We start from the raw sequence: 26,093 nt of genomic DNA on the forward strand, positions 1-26,093 counted from the left end.
AAAACATATGCAATTAGTATTATAAGAAATATAAATGAATAAAATTAATGTAAAAAGATATATAAAATGAAACCATAATAGTTTTAAAGTGATAATTAAACATTTAATTAAATTTATTACATTTTGAATCTGTAATGAAATTGCTAGCAAGACAAGATATAACTTATCAATAAAGTATCAAGGTTTAAGAGGTGAAAAATGAATAGTTAATAATTAATTTGGAAAGATATGACATGATTATTAATATTTCTGGCTATGGAGAAATACATGTCGACTATATTTTATGCATAATTATCTATCAAATTAAATATATGAATTTGTTCACTGCTTTTACAGTTTATTTGATTTTGATATTGTATTATCTTTTCTTATATGTACAGTATTATTTCTCTTTTTTATTTGTATATTTTATATATATGATTATTTTCAGGTATTTATCTTTTTTATTTCCTTTTATCATATGCCTGTTTTTGACAATTGTTTCCCGTTATGGTTGAAACATATAATTGTATTAATCACCATCATTTAGCCGGAAGGGCAGTTTCTTTTCAAAAACATAATATTATTAATAATATAGACATTGATTCGATTGTTTAAATTTGAGTAAATGGTGATTTATCAACAGGCGAAATTAGTGTTATTATGCTTGAACAAGATACATGTGGAAGAATTCCTATCGACCTCGTACGTTTCATAACCAAAACTGCACTGAAGTACAAAAAAATGAAAATCTAAAATCTTACACAAAAGTGTAATAGGTAACAAAAGATAAATATCCAGTTTTGAAAGGGCGTACAAAACGTAATTTATCGGCTATTCCACTTTACTTGGACCTTGACATAAAGAAGAGGTGGATCCGGACTGCGTGAATAAGTAAGGTAAGGACTGTGACGGCGTGAACAAGTTAGGACTGGTACTTACATGGACGAATTCAAAAATGAATGGCTTTAACTATTCTTTCTTCTTAATCTCCTATCTAGAGAATGAACAAGAATTCTAAATTTATACAATAAACAAGAAGAAGACATGATTTTATCTGAACGTATCATGGCGTACCATTCCGAATTGACATTCAAAGTTGGTGATCACGATATGTGAACTGACAAAATGTTTTATAATGACCGTCTTGCATGTGCTTTGAAGTTACAATGATTTTTTAAAAAAGGTTTTATTTTGTAATACTCATCTCTTTTTTGTCTTGTTTTAAGAGAAATAGTTTCTGTTGAGACAATATACGACTAAATACAAAAAGAATAAAAAATGAGACTTTGTAAGATAATACATGTACACCAAAAGTTAAATTGAGCATTTAACAGTCATACCATGACCCGTCCTGTCACCTAGTGTTTAAAATTTAAAGCTAGAAATAAGTTCGTCTGTGTTTTATAAATAAACATACTAAAGATTTAATTTTAAAAATTGCACGTTATAAAATTAGATATGGTACACGTCACTTCCTTTACTATTTTTGCGGGTAAGGTGGTCATGTTACGTTAATATATTTTTTTTCTTATTGATCCTTAATATTTTGATAAAGTAATGTACGGAATGTTATTAATGTACAACATTTTACAAGGCCTGTCTACTTTTTACAAATTGCTTATCTTGTCTATTGAAATATAGTGCTTATTTATATGGTATAGTCACAGAGATGTGATCAACTCATTGTATTTTCATTACATTACATGTTAGTTATCTTATGCTGTAATTTGCCAGGAGGCCTTTGTAAGATGAAAAAAAAACTAAAAACTTAATATTATGCATCTTATCCACACATGTTGACAATACATGATACTTTGCTTACTTGTATGCTGTTTAAACTTTAATGTCTATATTATGATTAAGTTCATTTTGCGGGGTAGCGTAACTGTATATTTCAACATGCTGCGATTGTAAACATGAACATTGATATTTCAACATTGCTGCCATATTTCTTCTAGAACACAATAAACAATCTGTCCATACAAATATATGATCATGAACATAAGCATAAATATATCAATGGAAGCATGTTTCTAGTTTTCACGAAATGTAACGGAAATCTAAATCTCCGAACTACAACGACGTGTTTTATAACAAGAAACCGCAGGGCGGCGAGGGATTCAAATAAGCCTAGGTCTTCTGCAGATATTAATGCATGAAAAAAGGTACACCAACGCTATTCTTACTAAAAGTTTACATGTATATTGGTAATACGCGATTCGGTTTTTATATTTCATGAAAAGAAAAAAGTGCTTGTTTGATGTTTTCCACTAGCGAGTGCATTGTTATGTAAGTTTTATACTTTGACGGAACCGTCATTGCATTAGGCCGTTTTTTTTTTCATTTCGCCTTGAGTCACGCACATTAGAAAACGTGCGAAATCGATGCGTCGTCTTGAGACTGTACTGTATTGTATATATGTATGTTTTATACAAAATAATTGTTATAGCATGTATTTTGACGAAATACACCTGATATAAAATATGGAACGTATAGTTAACATAAATGGTAAAAAGTTTGATAGGCATTTTATCAGTGACATGCTTCTATTCATACTGAAATTAAATCTTAAATAAAAAAAAAAGAATTAAAAAAAAAGAATAGAAACACAATGATAAGTGACGGGTCTTGATATCTAGCTAGAAAGGTTTTTAGATTATAGTCATGTTTGTCATTATAGTTTCTGGTTGGAAGATAACGTACGTTGTAAGCTATGTAACCAACAGCGAATGGTTTCACATAGGGACATAATGTATATGGCGTTGTAGGAGTTCACTTGACACTATTATATGTCAATTATTCAAGCTCTTAACATTATTTTTCTCATCAATCGATATTAATTTGTATGTGATCACTATGGTAGGTCGAATTCTGACATTGGCACTGTAATTTATATAACTGTTGTAAACCAATGATAAACTTGGGTCACGAATAATAGTAAAGAAGAGGATTTTTGTATTTTATTTTTCTATCAAATTCATTCAATGTTAAGCGAAGGGGCCGGCCCAGGGTAGTGCCATTTTTACCAGAGTGAATGATAAATATATTCTTCATACAGGTCTAATAGGCAATGAATGCTACATAACATATTTTAGCTAAAGGGTATGCATCAGACTGGAACCATTTATGTAAAAATGTGGAACAAAAGTGATCATTCGGAAGCATTAATCACAATAAAGTTACATGAACATTGCAGTCTCGGTTTGATTGAGTTTGTACATGAGGGTTTATGAAGAAGTGTAACTTTTATAGAAGTCTTCAAAAGAACGTTTTATGTAAACAATAAGATAAAAATCCATTATTGTGATTAAGCACTTTTAGATAACACAACTAACAACGATTTTGTTTGTCCATCAGCATTGAATGTGCTACATTGCAGGTAGCGCGGTGGTGAAGCACTCTGCATGTGGAAAGGCTTATGCTGTGTTTACGAGAAAGGAAGAGAAGCTGAAACACTTACTTTTTTCATATAATCTTAATTCATCACCTCATATTTTTTACCATTTCACTGACAACAGTTTTCTATAATGGTTACTTAGTTCACAATTTTGTTCACTATTATAGAAAATGATTCATCAAACTGAGTGGCGAACGAGTGTGTCACCGCCAACGCCCTCACTGTGTGGTGAATGTGCTGGTCGCTTTTCATCATTTTTTAAGACAATTCGTCCTGGCAATTGAACAATGTTGTTGTAGATTTGGCGCGACGTTACGTAACGTCGCTTTTGCGCGAATTGTTTACTTATGTTTTAAACGTAACGTCATTTCCTATGTATGTAAACATTCAGTTTGAATAAAGGAAACGAACCGTACACAACGCCTAGTTTTATTCACGATCACATCCTCACATTTTATGGTGCCGTGAACCGAAACCACCATGAATCTTCATAAACTACAAGCAGTGAGAGAGGGCCACAGAGCTACTATAGCAGAACATTTGCAGGAAATCGAAGATGCAATTAGAGAAAATAATATAGAAGATGTTCAACTTCTCATAAAAACAATCGAAAACATTATGCTTTCTTTGGCGAGTACTGATGCAGACATTTTAAACAAGATTGATACAGAAAATACAGCAGTAGAGGTGAAGGAAACCGCTATGTACAACATTCGTGTAAAACGTCAACTACAGAAATATAAGAAATTCCAGGTTTTATCAGATTCCGTAAGAGACGTAGACAGAGACAATATCAACCACTCGTCACGAACAGAACCATCATCCAGCAATCACGGCGAGCAGATGGACTACATTAGAGACAGAACCTGCATACCTCTGTCTAATTCATTTCATCACAAGTTGCCAACAATTTCTATGCCGACATTTAGTGGTTATCTCTTGACGTATCAGACATTTTGGGACTCATTTGAATCATCAGTGCACAACAATCCCAGTTTAACAGACGTGCAGAAATTCAGTTACCTGAAGTCATTGCTAGAGGGAGATGCTGCAAGAACTATTGATGGGTTCGCGTTAACGAATGCAAACTACAGTCAGGCATTGTGTTTATTAAAAGAGCGCTACGGACAGAAACAAAAAATCACCTCCGCATATATGCAGACATTATTGAAGTTACCAACACCAGCAGACGATATTCGAGAATTACGTCAATTTTACGATATGCTTGAGACAAACATCCGGGGTTTAGAATCATTAGGTGAACTACAAGATACATATGGCAATCTATTAATCCCAATAATCCTTGAAAGATTACCACCTGAAACCAGACGTCATTTAGCTAGGGAACATGTTACCGGAAGTTGGACGCTTCCAGACTTACGCAAATCACTAAACAGAGAGATTGAAATTATGGAAGCGGGAGAGTCACAGAACACTAAACAGGAAAGATTCATACCAACAGCATCATTTTAAACCGCCGCACGAAATAGAGACAACCGGAAGTCATTATACCGGACTGAGCATTCAAAGAAAAAGTGCGTTTACTGTGATGAAATACATATGGGAGACTGTAAGAAAGTAAGTGATGTTAAATCGCGCATTCAAATTATAAAGATAAAACATTTGTGTTTTAACTGCCTAAGTAAAGGTCACCAAGTGTCTGGATGTCCGTCCAAGTCGCGTTGTCGCCAGTGTCATGGTAAACATCATACTAGTACATGCAGCCATTCCCAATCGACATTTCCCCAGAACTACCCAAATAAGCCCGCCATAGGAAGTCATGAAACACAACAGTCTGACGTAACCGGAGTACTAATATTGAAGCCGGTGATACAACTATATTATTTTCAAAAACCCACCAGTCAGATGTTTTATTAAAAACTGCGACAGCCCCTGTTTGTGCTAATGGACGATATGCAGAAGCAAATGTTCTAATGGACGAAGGAGCCCAAAGATCTTTTATCACCCAAAAGTTAGCCGATAAACTTCAATTGAATATTGATGGAACAGATATTATACATTTATCAGCGTTCGGCGACCCAGCGCACAGCGTTCAACATCTCAATACGACAACTATAAATTTAGTAGCAGACGACGGAATGTTAATCCCAATCCGAGTATTGATTGTTCCCGTGATAGCAAAGCCCATCAATAATGTATATCGCAACTCCATCAAACACTTGAAATATCTACAAGGACTCAAACTTGCTCACCCTGTTACCATGGATACCACATTCGATATATCACTATTAATTGGTGCTGATTTTTTACTGGCAGATAGTTGGCGACAAAATTATTAGAGGTGATGGACCCACTGCTGTAAGTTCCCGCATTGGTTACTTCTTATCCGGCCCACTTCATGTAGAGAGTAGTTATCCACCTTCCAATGTTATGGAAGTCATAGCAACCCACGTATCTGAAACGACAGACCTCACTCGATTTTGGGATATAGAATCAATGGGTGTTTCAAAAGGAGACTGTGAAGATACCGATGCTCTTCTTATATACAACAGTACCAGAAATCGTGTATTTCATTCTCAGACGGAAATTACAAAGCGAAGTTGCCAATGGAAACAGAATCATCAAACCCTCCCTTCAAAACTATAAACATTACAAAGAAAAGAACAGAATGTACAATAAAACGCCTAAGTCAGAAGCCCCAAATGTTGAAGAAATATAACGATATTATACAGGAACAAGAAAATAGAGGTTTCATTGAAAGAGTAGACGAAAGTTCCAGAGCAAAAACGCGTGCATTATATACCACATCATGGAGTTGAAAAGAATTCCACAACAACGCCCATACGAATAGTCTATGACTGTAGTTGCCGCCAATCAGAAAGAAGTCCAAGTTTAAACGATTGCCTTGAATCCACACCTCCAGAGCTGAATGATCTAACCACCCTTCTGTTAAGATTTCGGCTTGGTAGATATGCAGTATCAACTGACATAGAGAAAGCCTTTCTCACATGTCGGTCTACACGAAGATGACAGAGATGTTACCAGATTTCTATGGTTATCTGACCCTACAGATCCCAAAAGCCAGCTTGTGACATACAGATTTCGAGTTGTTCTTTTTGGAGCCACATGTTCCCCATTTATTCTCAATGCTACATTACTAAAACACAAGACCCTGAATGCAAGTAACCCTGCCGCTAATATAATTACCAGAGACCTGTATGTCGACAATGTAATTTCAAGTTTTCAACAAGAACAGGATCTTCTTAACTATTTCCGCTACGCACGTACTCTCATGTCCGAAGCAGGATTCAATCTGCGATCGTGGACTTCAAACTCCAGTAAATTATGTGAACTCGCAGTAGCTGAAAAAGTCTTGGACAAGGATAAAGTTGTCAAGGTATTAGGAATGTTATGGGACCCGGATAATGACGAGATGTCCTTTGTACAGCGCACGATAGTAAACTCTGAGAGAACAACCAAACGTTCTATTCTCAAACAGACTTCAAAATTATATGACCCCCTAGGATTGCTTAGCCCAGTAACTGTACGCGCCAAATTACTAGTTCAAGACCTATGGAAGAAGAAATTTGATTGGGACACACCACTTCCGGTTAATATCATTAACACCTGGGCTGATTTGAGCATCGACCTGAACAGCGTAATTCAGACCAAGTTCCAGAGACCATATTTTCCCACCACTGAAAATACAGCAAATTCTGCCGATTTTAATTTACACGTGTTTGTTGATGCAAGTGCACGTGCTTATGGTGATGTAGCGTATCTTACTTCCGGTCATACATCTACCCTTGTATTTGCAAAGAATAGAGTCGCACCTGTAAAAGAGATAACTTTACCCAGACTAGAACTGATGGCAGCACTCATCGGTGCACGTGTAACCCACCACGTGTCAAATGCATTTTATTCACGATCACATCCTCACAAATGTATTCATTTTGAAATCTATTAATAATGAAATTGGCGATGAATTATACTATAGTGTCTTTTATAAAAAGGAATTTGGAAAGCGCATGCTTTTTATAAAAAGGAATTTGGAAAGCGCATGTCTTTTATAAAAAGGAATTTGGAAAGCGCAGTGATTTTTTTAATATTTCATTTAAATTATAAAACAATGTTAGGTATAGATAGCTTAACGGGAGAAAGGTTTATGTCATTGTAGCAAAATCCTGATAAATAGTAATTACTGAATTCTTATAACGCCGAAAGGGGGCGTAAATGGTGAAGTTAACTACCGTGGTAAAAACGTTGATACATGTTCTTGTTGTAATTTACTGAATTAAAAGTCAACCAAATAAGAGACGTTATATTATAAACAATTTAGATTTGTTTTCTACAGGGCGAATCCAGCTGTGTATTCATCTTACAGACTGTTTTAAGAACAGTTCGAATTACATCAATTAAGTATGAAGAGTATATCGTTCAAGTGCAATGATTTGATTATATAGAAAGCATGTTTCAAAACATTTTGTGTAAAAAAACGCAAGTGGCAAATCTGGTCAAGTCTTCAAATCAATGCGCACGGTAGTGGAAAGTTGTGTTTGGTTTAACTTTCAGAAATCGGATTCTTCATTTCTTATATAGGATTGAACCAGGGAGACCAAAGTTCTACTCTGCCTTTCATGTTTTTGCCGAATTACATTTGTATATGTAAACACATGTTGACACTGATATATATAGCATTTTTTGAAGTAAACGTCAAAAAACTATATTCTTATTTAATTCCGATCACAAAGTATGTTTTTCCCTCTAAATTACCCGGACCCTTCAAGTGAATAATTGTGGGCGATCAGGCTTGATAAAAAAACATAAAGCATAAAGAGTGGAATTTGTGACATAGATTTTCTAGACGCACAAGCCGACACTGTAATTCTTAAGTATAAAGTATAGATACGATTTTTAATGACATGGTATATTGCCATTACAAATGTTTTGAACAGCGTGCGTCGTGAAATATACGTAGTTAATTAGCGTTTTAGATAATGTCAAACTACCGTTAAGGAAAAGTTTAAATTTTATGATGACAATAATAATATGATTGTCTGGCTATTGTAAGTTACTGTTACTGTGTAATCATTTGTCTCTGCGTGCTCCACATGTATTACTAGTATCTATGTAATAAATTTGAAAGTATCCTCACATTGCTACAGTGTTAGAAACACCTGACTTGGTTAATTAAAATATGCCAATTACAATTGTCAGCACTGGTCTCTTCATGAAAAAAGCGGCTAAGTATATACTAATTACTGCCGAGTAAGAGCCACTTTGCAGTTATGCTTAAATATATCTGATTAAGGTACTACAGATACCAAAATATTATCCAGTGACTTCTATACTCTGACAAAGACAACTGTGAAGATTATGGAGGAAATAATTGGATCTTCCGTTTAGAATATAAGATATATATTAATTAAGTTGCATATAGACTTCTATATGGCATCGTCAGTTAAGTGTATATATACATTGTATGCCTTTTCAACTTCTAAAAACACCGCATCTTCTATATCTTCAACAATGGTACACTCTTCATGCCTAAATCGTATGCACGCTCTCTTAAAATACCGCACGTCTACCCGTAAACATTTTTACAGACGTCTACCCGTAAACATTTTTACAGAAAGCGGTCGTGATAAGACCAACGTACCTGTAATTCTTTGTAACATGAATGCAATTTATGGTAAGTACCTTTCATTTTCGGATGTTCTAGCTTTCGTGAAATTATTTAGAAACAATGTTTTTTGCCATTGTCAAACACTTCTGTATTTATGTTTGTATAAATATCAGACATGAAGTTTTTTAAATATCTCTTTTTTGAATATTGCTTGTTCAAAATAACAAGTGGAAAGATATTCATAAATCTGACTTTTGATCTATTTATAAATTATTGAGAATACAAAGCTGAAGGTATACACTCTCTATTAGGTTATTGTCAAGGGCATGTGTGTAATCGATGATGAACACTATGGCATATATCTATGAAATATTATTTGAGTATGGCAGCATGGATCATTGAAAAAAATACCGCATGAAAGCATTTAACAATATATACCATGTTTGTGTATTAATAAGTTTTGTATGTATGTTTGTTTATTTTGCTTGGGTTTACGGTCGGTCACACCGACACAGTATAGGTCATATGGCGACGTTCCAGCTTTACTTGTGGAGGCAGACCTCACGCCTCACGTGCCATTCCGTGCATTATTTCAGGCACGTACGGACACCTGAGTAGAACAACCGACGTTCCGTAAGCTAGCTGGATAGCTTACTCACATGAAGGAATCAAAAGTCCCTGTCGGGATTCGAACGTATGAATAGGTACAAAATATAACTTGTATAAGGATAATGATAAAAAAAACTTTGATTCGTTTATTGCACTACATTTCAAGCATGTCAACATGTAAGAATAGTTCTTCTTAAAAGTTATAAGAATGATTTATCAAAGTTTGAGCGGTACACAATAAAAAGATATGGTATACAATGTTTTGCGAAGAAAAATGAAAACAAGAATATGTTGACAAAAGTTGATTTTTGGAAATCACATAATGCATACGCTTGAAAGCTATGTATAATGTTTAACATAAACGAAACTAGTTTTTTTAACCTATGATTTTAATGTACAATATAGTATCATCATAATTATTTCTCATTTTTACATTTGATAGCAACTTTTGTTTTCCTCCAGATTAACTGTACGATCTTTTAAGCGTTGCAATCCCCTCCGCAAATGAAGCACCACACTGAAAATGAAACGTCAAAAAATGTTTAGAAGTCGGTCTTTTCGTTTTAAACGTTGCAATACGGTACACTAGCTACGGACATATTACAGTTCTGGATTCTTTTAAGAAAAGGGTAAGCCATAAAAAGTTATTTATTCAATAAGAATGATATTTGAAGGTATCTTACCAGTTGCTGAAGCTAACTAGATATATATTTATGATGATATACAGGGAAATAGAATCCTCATTTTTCATTCCTCGGCATGCTCTTGAAAAGTATTAAAAAACATGACCTTTGTTTATTTTCACTTTAATCCGCACAATAATGGTTAAGGAAAACAACATATTTATTATTATGATAACTATTTGTTTGTTTCTTCGGGTTTTGTTCTATAACGGTATGAGCTAAATATACATATAGTAAATAAATATAAGTACGAATACACTTACGACTATTCTCTTCAAAAGCTAGCGTTTCTCTTTTACTGCGCATTTTGTAGTCTTTCTCAACAAACACCGACTCGTAATCTTTACAGAAGGCAGCTATCCGCTCTCCGTACATTTCCACCTCTGACGGCTCGATAAACGTCTTTGACGTGCACTTGAACGTCTGTCTGATTTCATAGTCACCATTGTCCTGAATTTAAACCATATTTACAATTACACGATTTGTATACAGGTTAAAGTGAATATCTTAAATATTATTAAAATGCTTGTCTGATAAAATCACATTGACTTCATTCAATTAGCCATGATCTCGTTTTCGATGTGAAAAGACATATATACGGTCATAACGGTTTCTTTGTTTTAACCTCATATAATAAAATATATATTAAAATATATTGTTTGCGAATAGTTTACCTAAAAAAAGATTTGTTATGATAATCGAATTTCAACGATTTTTACTGGTACACAATTTAATGTGTATAAATCTATATTTGATGTCTTGGTGCTTGAATTTGAAAAAAGAATACTTCCAAAGTATTAAATAATGAAAGAAATAAGTATAAAATAAAAATATCCTTAAGAGCGAATGGTGCATGAATAATGATTGCTAGACTTTTATTCTATACTTACGGGAAGTAGCAGCATCATAATTATTTTCTTCCATACATTTTATTTTGTTTTCCGTACAATGTGTTAAATATTAGATTATGGAAATAACATTTATACTGTTAACTTTGTAGATTGAATCAAAAACAATACTTTTGGTCAAATATATTATATTTAGATAAAGCTCTGTAATAACATATTGGATTTAAATTCCACAACTTACTCTCTCTGCTTGGTAGAGAATATCCTTTAAATATTCCATGGAATGTCTAGCTTTCTCTATGTAACAAATACCCTTCTCAACAACTTTAATGGCACTGTATCCCTGAACATTGAACAAAAAAAAACAGTGTGTTTCGAGTATTAAAATGAAATATTGTCTTCTAAGTATGTCAATAGAACCTTTTTACGGGAAAAATGATTAAAATATAAGAAATGAATTGACAAAAAAAATCAGATCATCGTTTTCGCTCCGTTGCGAAAGGTGGAACTACAGTTAGGACATGACTTTAATGAGATTTGAGTTTGTTCATCACAAACAATGAATTTAACGGCTTAATATATATGCCCCACATCACACTTACAGCCGTTTATTTCCAAACTTAAGTTGAAGTTTGAATTAATTTTAAGTGTCGTACACTGGTGATATAAAAGTGTAGAATTCATGATACAGATCACACTTTATTTAATATATCAATAATACATTAAAAATACGTAATTAATAAATTCATTATTTGCTCAGTTTATATAATTTATTATGTAATGAACTAGTATATAGAATATACAGTATACCGCTGAAAAGTCATGGAATGCAATCGATGGATCGACTTTTTTGGATGAAACCTTGGCGACGGTTGCTATAATAAGCTCGTCTTCCTCGTCAATCATCACATCTTCGTAGGCCCTCATAGAATCTCCATAATGTCCTACCACTCTTCGATACTAGTTAATGTAACATAACATAATTAATTATTGAACGATTTTGATGAAACTCTGTTTTGAGGCCCTTTGGCGGGAATAATATTATTTTATTCATCGACTTCAGTAAATTCAGTAATGGACTTACACCAATTTAACATTTTATTCATCACATACCGAAAATAAAGATTGCTTTTAATAATAAAAAAAGAATCATTTCTTTCATTGAAGCGCTTATACTGAAACAAATCGTCGCTTGAAAACTGTAATGTTCTATCTCCCAATGTTCCAAAAACAAATTAAATACACAATTTTGTCCGTAATGGACTGTTCTATCTCCTTGGCATGTTATATTAGTACTTCAGAGATTCATAAATGAATTACAACAAAACCATCCTGTTCTATCTCCACAAATTTAGTATGTCTTGATAAATAGACTGTTCTAACTTACTGGACTAATCATATCATCGATAAATGTCACGTGACCTGTGGGATATATGCAACATACTGTTCTAAATCCAAAATTATCGTATCAAAACATAGCATAAAATCACGTGATACAGGACACCCGCCATGTTGTACGAAAAATTTTGAGTTAGATGGTTTTCTGTTTATTTCATATATCAATACTAAATATAAGTATTGAATGGTATTATGTATTCATTTATTACCTCCAATCATTTACATTTTATCATTAAGTCCTATAAATTTACTGCATGTGATTAAACAACAAGCAAAACTGATCATGATTTGAAAGTAATTTCGGATGTGTGTTTTCGGATAGAAACAACTGTGATCATACAATTTCATCAAACAAATTCGTAAAAAAGAAAATTGTTATATGTTCCAACGTTTTTTTAACTAAAGGCACATCCAATTATTTATCTTTATAACAGACACATAAGAGTTTAAAAAATTGTAATGATAAACAGCATGCTAGATGCTTTTCGCCTGAATTATATACCTATGAATGAAAAATGTTTTAATATAAAAGTAGCTAAAGGTCAACAGTGTAGTATTTTTACTTCCATTCAAAATACTTAATGACTGTAACTGTACTCATTGCCAATATGAAACAAAAGCATCAGATGGTTTAGGTTACTGACCAATGTGGAATATTTTGGAAACTATAACAGAACTCCAAATATCAGGCTTTTGAGAGATTAAGATAAAAGCATTTCTGGGGCAAAAAAGGCCTTTCAGAAAATTTATAGATATTATACGTTTACCTATAATATATGTTTTCGAATGCGTTAATGTTATATAACTAATCGATTGCTTTAAAGTAAACACATTTTATACCAAAGACAGAAGGAGGAAAATATTCTTATACGTATATTTTGTTTGTCTTGTAATTTGTCTTTGAATTTCTAATGAATATTTATATAGCATTATGTTTGTAATGGTTTTGTACACGAACAATCTTTTAATATGACATTTTTCAAATATAAGTCATGCCTGCTCCACCTTTTAGGTCTTTTCTAGCAGATATGTTTTCATTGCCTACTTAAGTTATAAAAACATTTTTTACATACCTTCAATACTTCTTACCAACATAAACAGAACGTGTAAGGCGCAAAACAAAATAATTACTACTATTTCATACTTTTGGAAGGAATTTGAATTTAACCATCTTTTGAATTTTCATGAAAAAAAAAATCTTGAAAGATTTTTTCCAGCATTCTATAAGATTTGAAAGTTTTCTATTCCCGTTTGCGGGTATAATATTCTTTTTCCAGACATTGAATTACTTTGAATGTATTAAATTGTAATAGCCAAAGTTATAAAAATAGATAAAATGTCTATAAAATTTATGTGGGTATTTTATCTTTATTTATTTGAATTATTTGTTTAAATGTCATTTAATAATGTAATGGAATTAAGGATTTTAAAAAGATTTCGATTGTCATAGTTCATGTAGTTAGATACATATGGTCTAAGAAATAATGTAGTGTCAAAGTCAACTAATCAAGGGATAATTAGCCCAGAGCATTTTTGGCAGCCTTTTAAAGATAAAACATACTGTTTTATATGGTATAAACCAATTCAACTTAAAAGACATAATGTTCTAAGTCACATTGAACACTCTGATTTTAACAATTTTTGAAAAAAAATTACAAGGACTGTTCTATCTCGAAATGTTTTTTAAGGTTTTTAAGCAAGGGAATATTAAAATCCACATATATTTAACGATATTGAGATGTTCTCTCGAAATCACGTTTAGTAGTTTTTAAATTTTCAAAATCCGACAATAAATAAAAAAGTTATGCAATACTAAATCTTTACATGCTTTTTTCTCAAAACAACAAATTGGCACTTAGAACAAAACGTTTTTCAAGCGACGAAATGTAACACTTATCTGTAAAATAAGTTCTTTCGACAATTTTATTATATACAAGTATATGTTACTTTAACTAAATTAATAATTGTTGTATTGTATTATGACAAATCTATTGTATTGTTTAAATTGTTTAAAATATTTTCAATTTCAGAAGAAATACCTCTTGAAAACACTATTATTATATTTCTAATCTTTGATGATATTTCTGCATCTGTTTGATTCAACACTGAATAAATTACCCAAACAACAGGTATACCAGGTCTACTACTGTGTACCAATCGATGTACTAGGATAAGGGAGCATCATATTATCGGATAACAATGTAAAGTTAAAGTAAACCTACCTCGGGTATTGCAGTTGTTTCTAAAATCAGAAAGGCAAGCGCCACAAAGATACATTGAGTAATTTCCTGCAAATACAACAATCAAATATTTACAATCATACTAGTAGTTATAAGAAAAAAATCATAGAAATAAAAATCTTAATATTCACATAGCTTTAAATAGTTAATACATTGATATTTTGATTTGATCGCTCAAATCGCTACATCCTGTACGAAATTTTCTGCACGGAAATGAGGCGGAATTCAATGGCAGATTCCGCCCAGAAATTTAAATTCTCCCCCAAATATACAAGTGTTAAACCATTTGCTTTTGGCACGGATTCCGGCCGGATTCCAGGCGGAAACGGGACGGATTCTGGGCGGAATTGGGACGAAATATGCAAATGAGTTGGGGCGGAATTTTGAAGCGGAATCTTTGGGCGGAATTTTGAAGCGGAATCTCTGGGCGGAATTTTGAAGCGGAATCTCTGGGCGGAATTTCGGAACGGAATTTTGGAACGGAATTGTCAAACAAAATTCTGGGCGGAATTCTGGGACAGAATTCACGGGGGCGGAATTTTTATGAGTTTAACATGATCACATTTTTTTGGGATAAAATTATCAGTAATGTATCACATTAAATTTTCTTTCACACAAAATTTAATACATATCCTTTAGTCCAAATACAGAAAAGAATACCATACATTCACTATAACACAAACAGTTTTTTTCTACCTGCAGGTTTTGGTAGGTACTGGTTTTCTTAGAATCCAACACTTTGTTTTTTTGCAATTTTTTTGCTGAGAGTGTTTCAATCATAAATTTGTTTCAAATGTTTCTGATTATTTAAATTACTATTTCTTTAATTGATGTCTGTTTTAAGTCCACTGCCTGTGTTTCCAAGAACTTCTTGTGGTTGTGCTCACCTTTAATAATAAAATTAATAATTAATTAAACAAAAATGTAGTAATGAATTATGTTTGATTGCATAAATATATGCAGTTATATTTCATATTTTTTGATAATATCAAATTTTATGTTTCAACAGTATTAAATATTAACAGTGCTTATGCATATTCAAAAATACTAAAGCTTACGCAGTATCTTATTTCAGTGCACAAGTGTTTAAGAATTGCTCTGTATAAGAATTAATTAACTGCTTTATTTGTGACACTATTTATTACTGGTTATGTATTTTTTCAAGGAAAGATGTTGAATAGTAAAGTATTGAGATTTAAAAATATACCTTTTCAGGATTAATACTGCACATCTTTATTGAAACACCTTGCATCTCACAGTCAGCACTTAACTCCCAGTCTGAAAATATGAGTGTAAAATGTAATTTTAGATTGTTCCATTGGAAACACAACACATACATGTAAAATAATAAATGATTATGATGACCCTGTTCAGCTGTACAAAACTTCTGAATTTGTACCATTTATTCCTATTTAATCAAATTGACTTAATTTGTTTAATTTCCAGGAAATGAAAAAGATCTACTACATGCTATTAATTTATACAATACACACAATCATTATATAGAATCATTGAATAATTTATATTTTACAGCCATTAAACATGTAACAAAGATTTAAAACAATTATCAGAAAAAAAACAAATGTATGAAGTTGAAAATATAAAAACAGCATTGACCTCTTGTTACAAATTTTAGTTTGCTACCATTGATAGTTTGATATAAAACTTGTTTCAGCATTAATGTAACTAAAGGTTTATAATTACCTGATTATGTTGTTCATCTCCTTGTCCCGTGTTTTCACACTTATTTATCATACCAATACTAAAACACTTTGAGATCTTAAACAAAAGTATATCTCCAAAATTGTTAAAATATCAAGTACATCCTCTGTTATTTGCACACTTTTTGCTGACCCAGATATCTTAGAATTCAAAATTCACAACTGTATAACTGCATGGACAGGTCAATCATTATGTAAAACAGGGTTAATTTACTCATCATCTCAACCTCCATTCATTGAATGTAACAAAAATTCAAGTAACAAATAGATATATATATAGAATTTAAAAATCATTACAAATTTCTAAACAAAAAAAAATTGCAATGTCCTAGACAAATTCTGCATATGAAATTTATAATGTTATCTCTCCCCAAAATAATTCAATGGAACAGCCTGATCTGTTGGAATGACCAGTGGAGTAAATTAGTCATGCAAAGAATTTAAGATGGTGGGAAACTGCTGGTCAGTTGAGTTTTATCAGAGCTCTGATCTGTGTAGTGAAAAATCTCAGTGGATATATATTGTAGTATTTATTTACCTAAATGAAAGCAATTATTGGGCATAATTGGCTGATCAATTCTATATAGATTAAAAGGGCATACTATATGAGATTATTTCATGCAATGTTTTTGTTTTGTTTTTGTTTATTTTTTTATAACAAAATCATGATTTCTTAAGAGTTTAAAATGGCAAGCACACTATCTTGTCCTGTGGCTGTCCTGATATTCAAATTTAAACAGCATTCTTATTTCAATGTTGCTTTTTATAAACTTAAGCATTTTGGAGGTGAATGTTTTCAAGTTTTACACTAAGATTATTACAGTTGTTTTTCAGTACAAAAAATATTTGCTAAATTAGTCTGACAATATATCATTTGCCACAATATTTAAAAACATTGTTTAGGCATATTTTAATGTCTAAAAAATAACCCTATTTATTCTAAAAATACACCTGTAATTATTGGTCAAGTATCATGCTTCAACAAAAATAATAAGTACAGTTGGTAAAATTTCATTGTCTGCAAGTGCAAAAACAAGAGTTAACAATTATGATTTAGACATCTTATATGTGAAATTCTGTTCAAGAAAAATGTTTAAGTATAGAATTCCGCCCATAGTGAAGACCATTCCTTCCCAAGAAAATTTCAAAGTTGAAAATTCTGTCCAAGTTGAAATGTTTAAGCATAAATTCTGCTCCAAATAAAATTCCAGCCGGAATTTTTCTAGTTTTCCGCCCAGAAAAGTGAACAAAATATTTTTCTTGTGAGACAGAATGACACGGAATTTGCGTTTCCGTTCCTGGTCCGCCCAGAAATCACTGATTCCGTGTCAATTCCGTGCCAATTCCGCCCAGAATCCGTGCCAAAATTTCGTACAGGATTATACAAAATCTATCTCCGAATAGGATTTTTGCTTTAACTCTTAAGTAGTTAGAATACATGTAGTATTTTGTTTACCCATAAGAATTATGGTTAAAGCCATGTCAACTTTCTGTAATGTTGCATCAGTAGAGATAGTTTGAAAAATAATTAAAAAAAAACTATATTTCTTATGTTACTAATGTTACACAATAATAATAATATTTATGTTACGATTATTTATATGAAGCAGTGAATATACGAAACACAAATCTTGATTTTCAACAATCGCACATGAGTTGGATAATATAAACACAATACAATCACTATTTTGATTCAGTAATGTCAACACATTATTTTTTACTAACAATGTGAGATGCAAATACACTTTGTAGAATTTCCACTTACCATTGCTTTTCCTTTTCGTACACTTGTTAAAGTTTTTTTTCTTACAGGTGGAAAACTTGAATGATAGAAGTAATAGGAAGCGCGGCTATTTATAGGATATCCAAAACCATTCAGTGTGATGATGTTACAGTTTTATGATTCATGACCATATAGGCAACTACTGTACCACAACAGGGACATTTACAAACCTGCTTTATGTAAGGTTAGCAAAATTATTTAGGTCAAAATACTAATTTAGTTTTTACAACAGTTTACCTAAACCATGAACTCTTTAGCTTTTATACTCTTAAAGATTATACGAATGTATCAGGAGAAAATGTAATACCGTTCAGAAACTAACATGTTAATTATTTGACAATCAATCTTATAGAAAAAATTGCTGATGATATTACTTCACATCTTGAATAATGTGACGACTTCATAAAGGCGTCGAGTGTATGGCTAACAAATGACCAGGCCTCTTCTTTTATAAATCGTGAATAATTAGCACAATAATTACCTATGACCATTATGGTTTTCTTTTACTTCTTAATGTTGAAACCTATCATAGTGTTCATTTTTTTTTATTTAGATGACTTTGTCACACCATTTGTTCAGCATGTAATGATACAGAAGGGAGGCTTATTATAATCCTCAATTTTATCTGCTTTACTAAACAAACTAGAACTATCACTAAATGTGATTAATACCCCCACAAGACTGCTTCGGAAATGAGGATGTTACTAGTAACAGAATACCTTGTAAAAGAATTGAAATATAGAGTTATGGTTGTGGGAAATTAAAGATAGTTGTAGTTCTTGTATGTTGCATTTCCTTTCAATGTGGTTGGCCATTGATGAAGTTTTATTGAATTACTCTGTAATAAGTCCAGAAAGACAAGGGAAAGGAACAAAGGGCAATAACTCTATAAATACTGAAGATGGAGTTATAATTCTTGTGCACTGCACTTCCTCTTATTGTGCTTGACCATTGTATGAAGTTGTTTTGAATTCCAACCAGTACCTTTTAAGTTATGCTCCGTATCAAAGGGCAGTAACTCTGTATTTTGTCAAAATTGAGTTATGGCTCTTGTCCACTGCGCTTCCTTTTAATGTCCTTGACAACTGTATGAAGTTGTATTGAATTCCAAACAGTAGTGTTCAAGTTATGCGCTGGACAACGATAAGTAACAAAGGGCAATAACTCTGCAATTAGTCAAGATGAAGTTATGGTTCCTTTGCACTGCACTTCCTCTAAATGTGCTTGACCATTTTATGAAGATATATGGAATTCCAACCATTAGTCTTCAAGTTATGCTCCGGACAAAAAAGACAATGGAAAAGTAACAAAGGGCAATAACTCTGTAATTAGTCAAGATGGAGTTATGGTTCTTGTGCACTGCACTTCCCCTTATTGTGCTTGACCATTGTATGAAGTTGTTTTGAATTCCAGCCAGTAGTTTTCATGTCATGCTCTGGACAAGGAAAAGTAACAAAGGGCAGTAACTCTGTAATAAGTCAAGATGGGGTTATGGTTCTTGAGCACTGCACTTTCTTTTAATATGCTTGATCATTGTATGAAGTTATAATGAATTACAACAGTTAGTCTTCAAGTTATGGTCCGGACAAAAGAAAGCAATGGAAAAGTAACAAAGGGCAATAACTCTGTAATTACTTTAGATAGAGTTATGGTTCTTGTGCACTGCACTTTCCCTTATTGTGTTTGACAATTGTATGAAGTTGTTTTTAATTCTAAACAGTAGTTTTCAAGTTATGCCCCGGACAAGGAAAAGGAACAAAGGTCAATAACTCTGTAATTAGTCAAGATAGAGTTATGGTTCTTGTGCACTTCACTTTCTCTAAATGTGCTTGACCATTGTATGAAGTTATAATGAATTCCAACCATTAGTCTTTAAGTTGTGGTCCGGACAAAAGAAAGCAATGGAAAAGTAACAAAGGGCATTAACTCTGTAATTACTTTAGATAGAGTTATGGTTCTTGTGCACTGCACTTCCCCTTATTGTGTTTGACAATTGTATGAAGTTGTTTTTAATTCACACCAGTAGTTTCAAGTTATGCCCCGGACAAGGAAAAGTAACAAAGGGCTATAACTCTGTAATTAGTCAAGATAGAGTTATGGTTCTTGTGCACTGCACTTCCTCTCAATGTGCTTGACCATTGTTTGTAGCTATATTGAATTCCAACCATTAGTCTTCAAGTTATGCTCCGGACAAGGAAAATGCAACGGACGTCTGGACCGACCGACCGACCAACCGACCACCGGGTGACTCCTATATACCCCCCCCCCCCAACTTCGTTTTTGGGGGTATAATAATCATTAGTCATTGCATGTCTATGTTTGTTTCATATTGATTGTGGACAATGTACAAACTATGTATGTAAAAAAATATAGAAAAAAAAAAGATACATTTATGCCGGCCTTGTTTATATAAGCTCTAGTTGTTTCTTTATAATCACTTTCATAAATTTTAATGATACATTAACTATCATTTGAAATGATTGGAGAGATAAGTTTATTGCACACTTGGGCAATAAAACTTCAGTATTTGTATACTTAGATAAAATGACAACCAAATCGAACAATTATTTTTAATGTTATAATGTAGTTGATTTTGGTAATTAAGTTTACAATGTGCTCTATTTTATTATTCTAATTAAATAATTGTATTTTTACGAAGAAGTATTTCGTTGTTACAGGCTGTCATGCACATATTAAAACTGAAAATAAAACTTTTAAGAACCTAATAGTATAATATTTTACTTTAAACTTGTCGTTTGTTTCATTGGAATATATTAAAAATAATGGGACAAGTTTTGACCAGGATATGATTTATTATTAAGTAAGATAAGGACAAATTCAAATATTTACATTTTTAGAGCTGCTGAATAACATTGCATCATACTGACCTATAAATCTGACAACTTTCTAGGATTTAACAGAAAGTTATGTGGCCGGTATTTATATTTCTCTTAGTAACCAACGCTGTCGTTTGAAAATAATAGCAACCTTGCTTGCCTTGTAAAGATCAACATGATCTGACGTATTGATGTTATGAATTTAAAGCTCTACCTATATTAACCTAAAAAACGCACAATCTATGGCTCTTATGCGGAACTTGTGTATATGATTGCTGACTGGTGCCATGTCGTATTTTTGTGAGCAAAACGAAAATAAGTGGTCATATTGTCATAGTTTCCTTTTTTTCCTGATTCCTCAACCTCGCCTGTCTTCCCCTAGCCGCGGAGCGAAAATACGTCAATGTGGTCACAATTTCATTTGTCGTCTAATGTCACGCGAAGAGAAAGGCGAAAGCACATAATAGTGACAAAGTGATCACTTTGAAATGTTTTTATGTTGTCGACTGTCGCATCGCGGAGTAAAATGTTTTTTTGAATTTACTCATAATTACTAATATTACAACGTTTTTTTTCACTTCTGCGATAACCCTCGTAACTAATACAATAAAGTTTGTATTTACGAAAATATCATTAATTTTTTATATAATACAAAGAAGTTTTACGGATTCAAATTTAGAGGTACCGTTTCATATATGGTTGATACTTAAACTGCATGTTCTTGTTTTTCTCTGCTTGACCCCCCCCCCCCCCGGAGCAAAAATACAAAATGGCACAAATCCGTCACCATAAATAGTTAAATAGGAGATTCTCTATTGCCAATATTTTTTACGCCGTTCACATATAACACGCTTTGTTTTCCTGTTGTTCTTTGTCTATGAGATATGTATTTATGTTTATCTTTTAACAATGACAGAGCTAGATTGCTGAAGTTATCTATAATAACTATTTTTTTTTAAATAACTTCACTAAAATAAATGTTTACGTGACTTTAAGTTTTGACGAGGAAGTTTGAAAACTCTTTTTGTTTACTGTTAAAGTTAAATAAAAAGAGACACAAATTTTTTATGAGATCAAAACAATTGGAATGAACTTGAAGAACGTCCTTTTTATCTTTATCTTTATCTTCATCTTTAACATTACTTTGTTTGTATGCCATACATTCTTAAATGTGATTAACACATTTTTTTCTATTGTGAAGTATTGTTTCCTTTGTTGTTTCCTTTGGATGTTTTTGTGCCCTCATTATTGTTTATAATCTTTTATTTTATTTTTTTTTTAAACAAAACTCCAATGTTTTCCGTCTGTTTGCGATCATTTCTTCAACATGTTCAAATATTATTTATATTTTAAAAAGTTTCTCAATGCAAGAAATAATAAATAATAATAGTAATTGTCATCATCATCTTCATCATCATCATCATCATCATTAGTCTCGTTAAAGCGAAATGTTATTTTGTAAAAGTAAATAAACATCTCTCTGCTTTAGTCCCAGTCTAAAGAAGTGTTTAATCATATCATTTACTCTGTCCTGACCTTCCATACGTCAATGCAATAATAAATTACACTTTTGAATTAACAAAATGATAGGTTTGTATATAAGCAAAAGTTTTTCCCTTTTTTTCGAGTTTTTTTTTTGTAAGGGGCGGGGGGGGGATGCGATTATTGGATTATTTATTTATACAGAAACCGCCTAATGCACAGTGCTAAAAGTATATCACGATTAGATTAGACCATGTTTCTTCATACGACACCAGTACTGGTTGGTTCCAGGAAGCGGACTCGAAAGTGGTTAATATAAGTTGCAAGAACTTGTTTCGCAATCGAGCTTAAATAAATATGTTTAAACCAATATCACGATTTTAAAATGGACCATAGAATACTATTTTGCTATCTATTTGCTCCTTTTGTCATCCGAATCAACAACAAAAATGTGCTAGTATCATATATTATCTTCCTTGCTATTGTTATAGCCTAAACTTCCTTCATTCTAAAAACGATCTTCAAAATGTAAATAGGTATACCATTTATTTTACAGATATGTTTAGTGCTGTTAGGCGGCTGTAAAATCTACCATGTTCGTCATTTCCGGATTAAATAGAGAGTAACCGGCCTTTTCCATTTTCACCAGCCAAATAAGTAACATAATTATAAATTCACACACAAAAATTGTAATAATATTGCCGTCGAATTAACCTACCATACTTAGAGTAGATTGATGGATGGAGTGATATTAAATTGTTTTTGTCATTTTAGTCATTAATGTTTATAGTCAAGCATAAATGTTTCTAATGCCTTTCAGATTTATTGTCACAGTGATTTTATCTCTTTTGCGCGAAGAGGGGGTTATAACTTGAAGTCTTTGTTTAAATATATGTTTCTTTACATATACATTGTACATAAATCTGTAACAGGTAAACTGAAACCTAAAACGTATCAAGTTTGATATAGTTAATGTAAATGAAATTCTATAGTGTGTTGGTTCGACAATTTACAATTTTACTTTGTGAAATATCATTATTCCCATTTATTTCCCATTTGATTAGCAAATGATATTAAAATCATTAGGTCTATTTTAAAAATAAAACAAAGTTAGAATAATAATATAAGTAGCTTTGGTTCAATTGAATAACTGTAGTAAAAGTAAATCTTGAGACTTCCTATATACACAGTTTTCTTTCATTAAGTCTGTAAGTAAGTGTATCCTTTTGATTCATTAAAACGAAATACATTAATTCAAAATTTCCGGAATAAGTATAATTATTCCACAGAATATTATTATGGTACAGTGTATATAGAGGATATTTGTTTGTTTGTGTGTAAGATGAAAGTTTATTTCATCGAGTGGGCTTTAAAAACAGTATTCTCACGAGTGGCGTAGCCACGAGTGAGAATACTGTTTTTAAAGTTCACGAGATGAAATAAAATTACATCTTACACAACAAACAGACAAATTTTCTTTTTATTTTATGCTTAAAAACAAGTTAAAACGAAATTTCTATAATTTTAACGTTAATATTAAAATCTGTTTCCCCCATTGAGAGCCCCATTTAGACGGAATTTCTCATTTAAAACAAGAAGTCTTGAGCTGAAAAATAAGTCCGCCAATCAAGGTTAAATGACGGTGATATTTATTCATTTTATTTAAAAAAAATGAATGATCGCTTGTTTTAATAATAAAAACAAACAATTCTTGTAGGAGAAAAAGTCCAACCATCCATCCTTATTTCTGTTACTTACTGCGAATTTATATTAGACCTGGCTTTGTAAAATGTAAGCGGCAGCCATTTTTTAAAGTTGTGTATTTCATGGGAGGAAAATAATTCTGTAAGATTCAGAAGGATATAATTTGGGTTTGTTAGTCATACACCTTTTTAAAAGAAAGAAAACTTATTTGAGGATTGTAACAGACAAAAAATAAGTGTTGACAGAAGTGAAAACATTCAGAAAAGGAGCTAGGAAAATGGAAAACTTGGAAGCTTGCTAAGGAACGCTGGGTTGTTTTACTTATTTTACGAGTGATGGCTGTCAATGCTATTCAATATTTCATAAAGCATACGGCAGTTATTGCTCGTAGGATACTTTAATATGCCCAAATGTCATCAAGAGCAATTTTGCATGTGGAAGGAATGTATATTTCAGACTGTAAAAACGAAACAAAAAAATTTAGAGACGAAATTTGGTGATTGGAATTTGAAGGAATAGAAGTAAGTTTTCTCTCTTTATTACTTTTGACATGTAAGTTATTTATCTATTTCAGCTTTGCTATTTCTTTTAACAGCCTGACAGAATTGTCAGTAAAAATAAAATTGAGGTACCACATGGGGAAAATCTTAAAAAAGTAGTTTCGCCATTGAAAAAAGTGAAATTATATTTTGATAATTTTCACTGTGAAATTATCAAATATAATTTTCACGGATAAATCAGTAATCCACTGAAAAGCATAAAATAAAAAGATATATATCTGCTGTTTGTAGTTACAAATCGATTGTTAAAAGAATTATTCAAAATACATAATACTATATGGTAAAACATCGTTGTATTTTTCCTTTGAAACTATTATTCATGTAAAAGGCCTTTGCCTTACGGTTGGATCACTATGAATATAATTGTAGCAGAATAGTATTTTTATCACCGAAACATTTTATTCTGTTTCTTTACATTATGCAAGTGTATTAAATATAAAAGTTTCTAAGTTATTACTATTTTGAGAATCGTCAATATGATTATGGAAACAATTCAGTAATCGCCAAAGTAATGCTTCTCATCAGACGGGAAATACTCTCCGTTGCCTTAGCTTAGCTCGAATGACGGAAAGTAGCTCAACAAGAAATCATTCATCTAAATAACTTCAATGATAAAGACACACATAAGGAATTTTATAAATTTTGTTAGAGAACATCAGTCCTCCTTAAAAGGCTAGTATAAAGTTTGCATTGGACAACGTTCATGTTTTTCATGTATGTAAGAATACCTTTCGTAAGAATCATTGCGCTTTTTTGTGAAATTTCATGAATTCTTCAGAACGTTGTTAATTAAAAATGGATCAAATGCAAATTACTTTCTATAACAACGTTATCGTTCCTGTTAAATAAATTATACAGCACCGGTAGAATGAAAAGAAACAAAGAAAGACTACGATTTACAGGGCATATTCAGAAATGTTATAAATATGACAATGAACCAGCAAACGCAGTTGTGTTGGCAAAAAAGTGCAGGCTACCTTTACAAGTGTAACACATAAAGGGCGTGTGACGATTTTTTAAAATCATTTATTCATTTTATTTTTATCATTTATTCATTTATTTTTGTTTCTTTCCTATTTTTATTTATTTATTTATTTTTTTGCTGTTTATTCAGAATGCGAAAAGTTGCTTTCGACATTTTATATGTTACCCTTTCGACTTTGTCTATCATAGAGATGCTTTTATATGTATATTTGCTGTACATATTTTAAACGACCACGAATCATTTAACTTGCTTTGGCATAAAGTATCCACAGTTATAG

At 32.0% G+C, this 26,093-nt stretch overlaps 2 protein-coding genes across 2 annotated transcripts; one reads left to right on the top strand and one right to left on the bottom strand.

The window, feature by feature from the left end:
- The first annotated feature begins 4,939 nt into the window (after window positions 1-4,939).
- LOC132751365 (uncharacterized) lies at window positions 4,940-7,307 on the top strand. The gene is made up of 3 exons (XM_060741527.1): window positions 4,940-4,957; window positions 5,657-5,905; window positions 6,333-7,307. Exons 1-3 carry the CDS (start codon window positions 4,940-4,942, stop codon window positions 7,305-7,307), a joined length of 1,242 nt encoding a protein of 413 aa, XP_060597510.1.
- Window positions 7,308-9,750: 2,443 nt separating this feature from the next.
- On the bottom strand, window positions 9,751-18,352 carry LOC132751352 (uncharacterized). The gene is made up of 6 exons (XM_060741514.1): window positions 18,231-18,352; window positions 14,727-14,792; window positions 11,917-12,066; window positions 11,348-11,449; window positions 10,522-10,708; window positions 9,751-10,092 (listed from the first exon to the last, which is right to left on the bottom strand). The coding sequence occupies exons 1-6, from the start codon at window positions 18,231-18,233 to the stop codon at window positions 10,055-10,057; spliced, it is 546 nt and encodes a 181-aa protein (XP_060597497.1). The 5' UTR covers window positions 18,234-18,352; the 3' UTR covers window positions 9,751-10,054.
- Window positions 18,353-26,093: the final 7,741 nt, after the last annotated feature.

This window comes from Ruditapes philippinarum, unplaced genomic scaffold (genome assembly GCF_026571515.1).
Source record: "Ruditapes philippinarum isolate M1 unplaced genomic scaffold, ASM2657151v2 ctg468_1_1_1_1, whole genome shotgun sequence".
Taxonomy (NCBI): Eukaryota; Metazoa; Mollusca; class Bivalvia; order Venerida; family Veneridae; genus Ruditapes; species Ruditapes philippinarum.

Excerpts from the sequence above, each read along its gene's own strand:
- LOC132751352 (XM_060741514.1), bottom strand. Across the intron at positions 12,067-14,726 it reads AAACAACTGCAATACCCGAG|TATCGAAGAGTGGTAGGACA; the intron begins GTAGGTTTACTT and ends TACATTAACTAG. Across the intron at positions 11,450-11,916 it reads CATTCCATGACTTTTCAGCG|GGATACAGTGCCATTAAAGT; the intron begins GTATACTGTATA and ends TTCAATGTTCAG.
- LOC132751365 (XM_060741527.1), top strand. Across the intron at positions 5,906-6,332 it reads ACAACAGTACCAGAAATCGT|AGAAAGCCTTTCTCACATGT; the intron begins GTATTTCATTCT and ends CAACTGACATAG.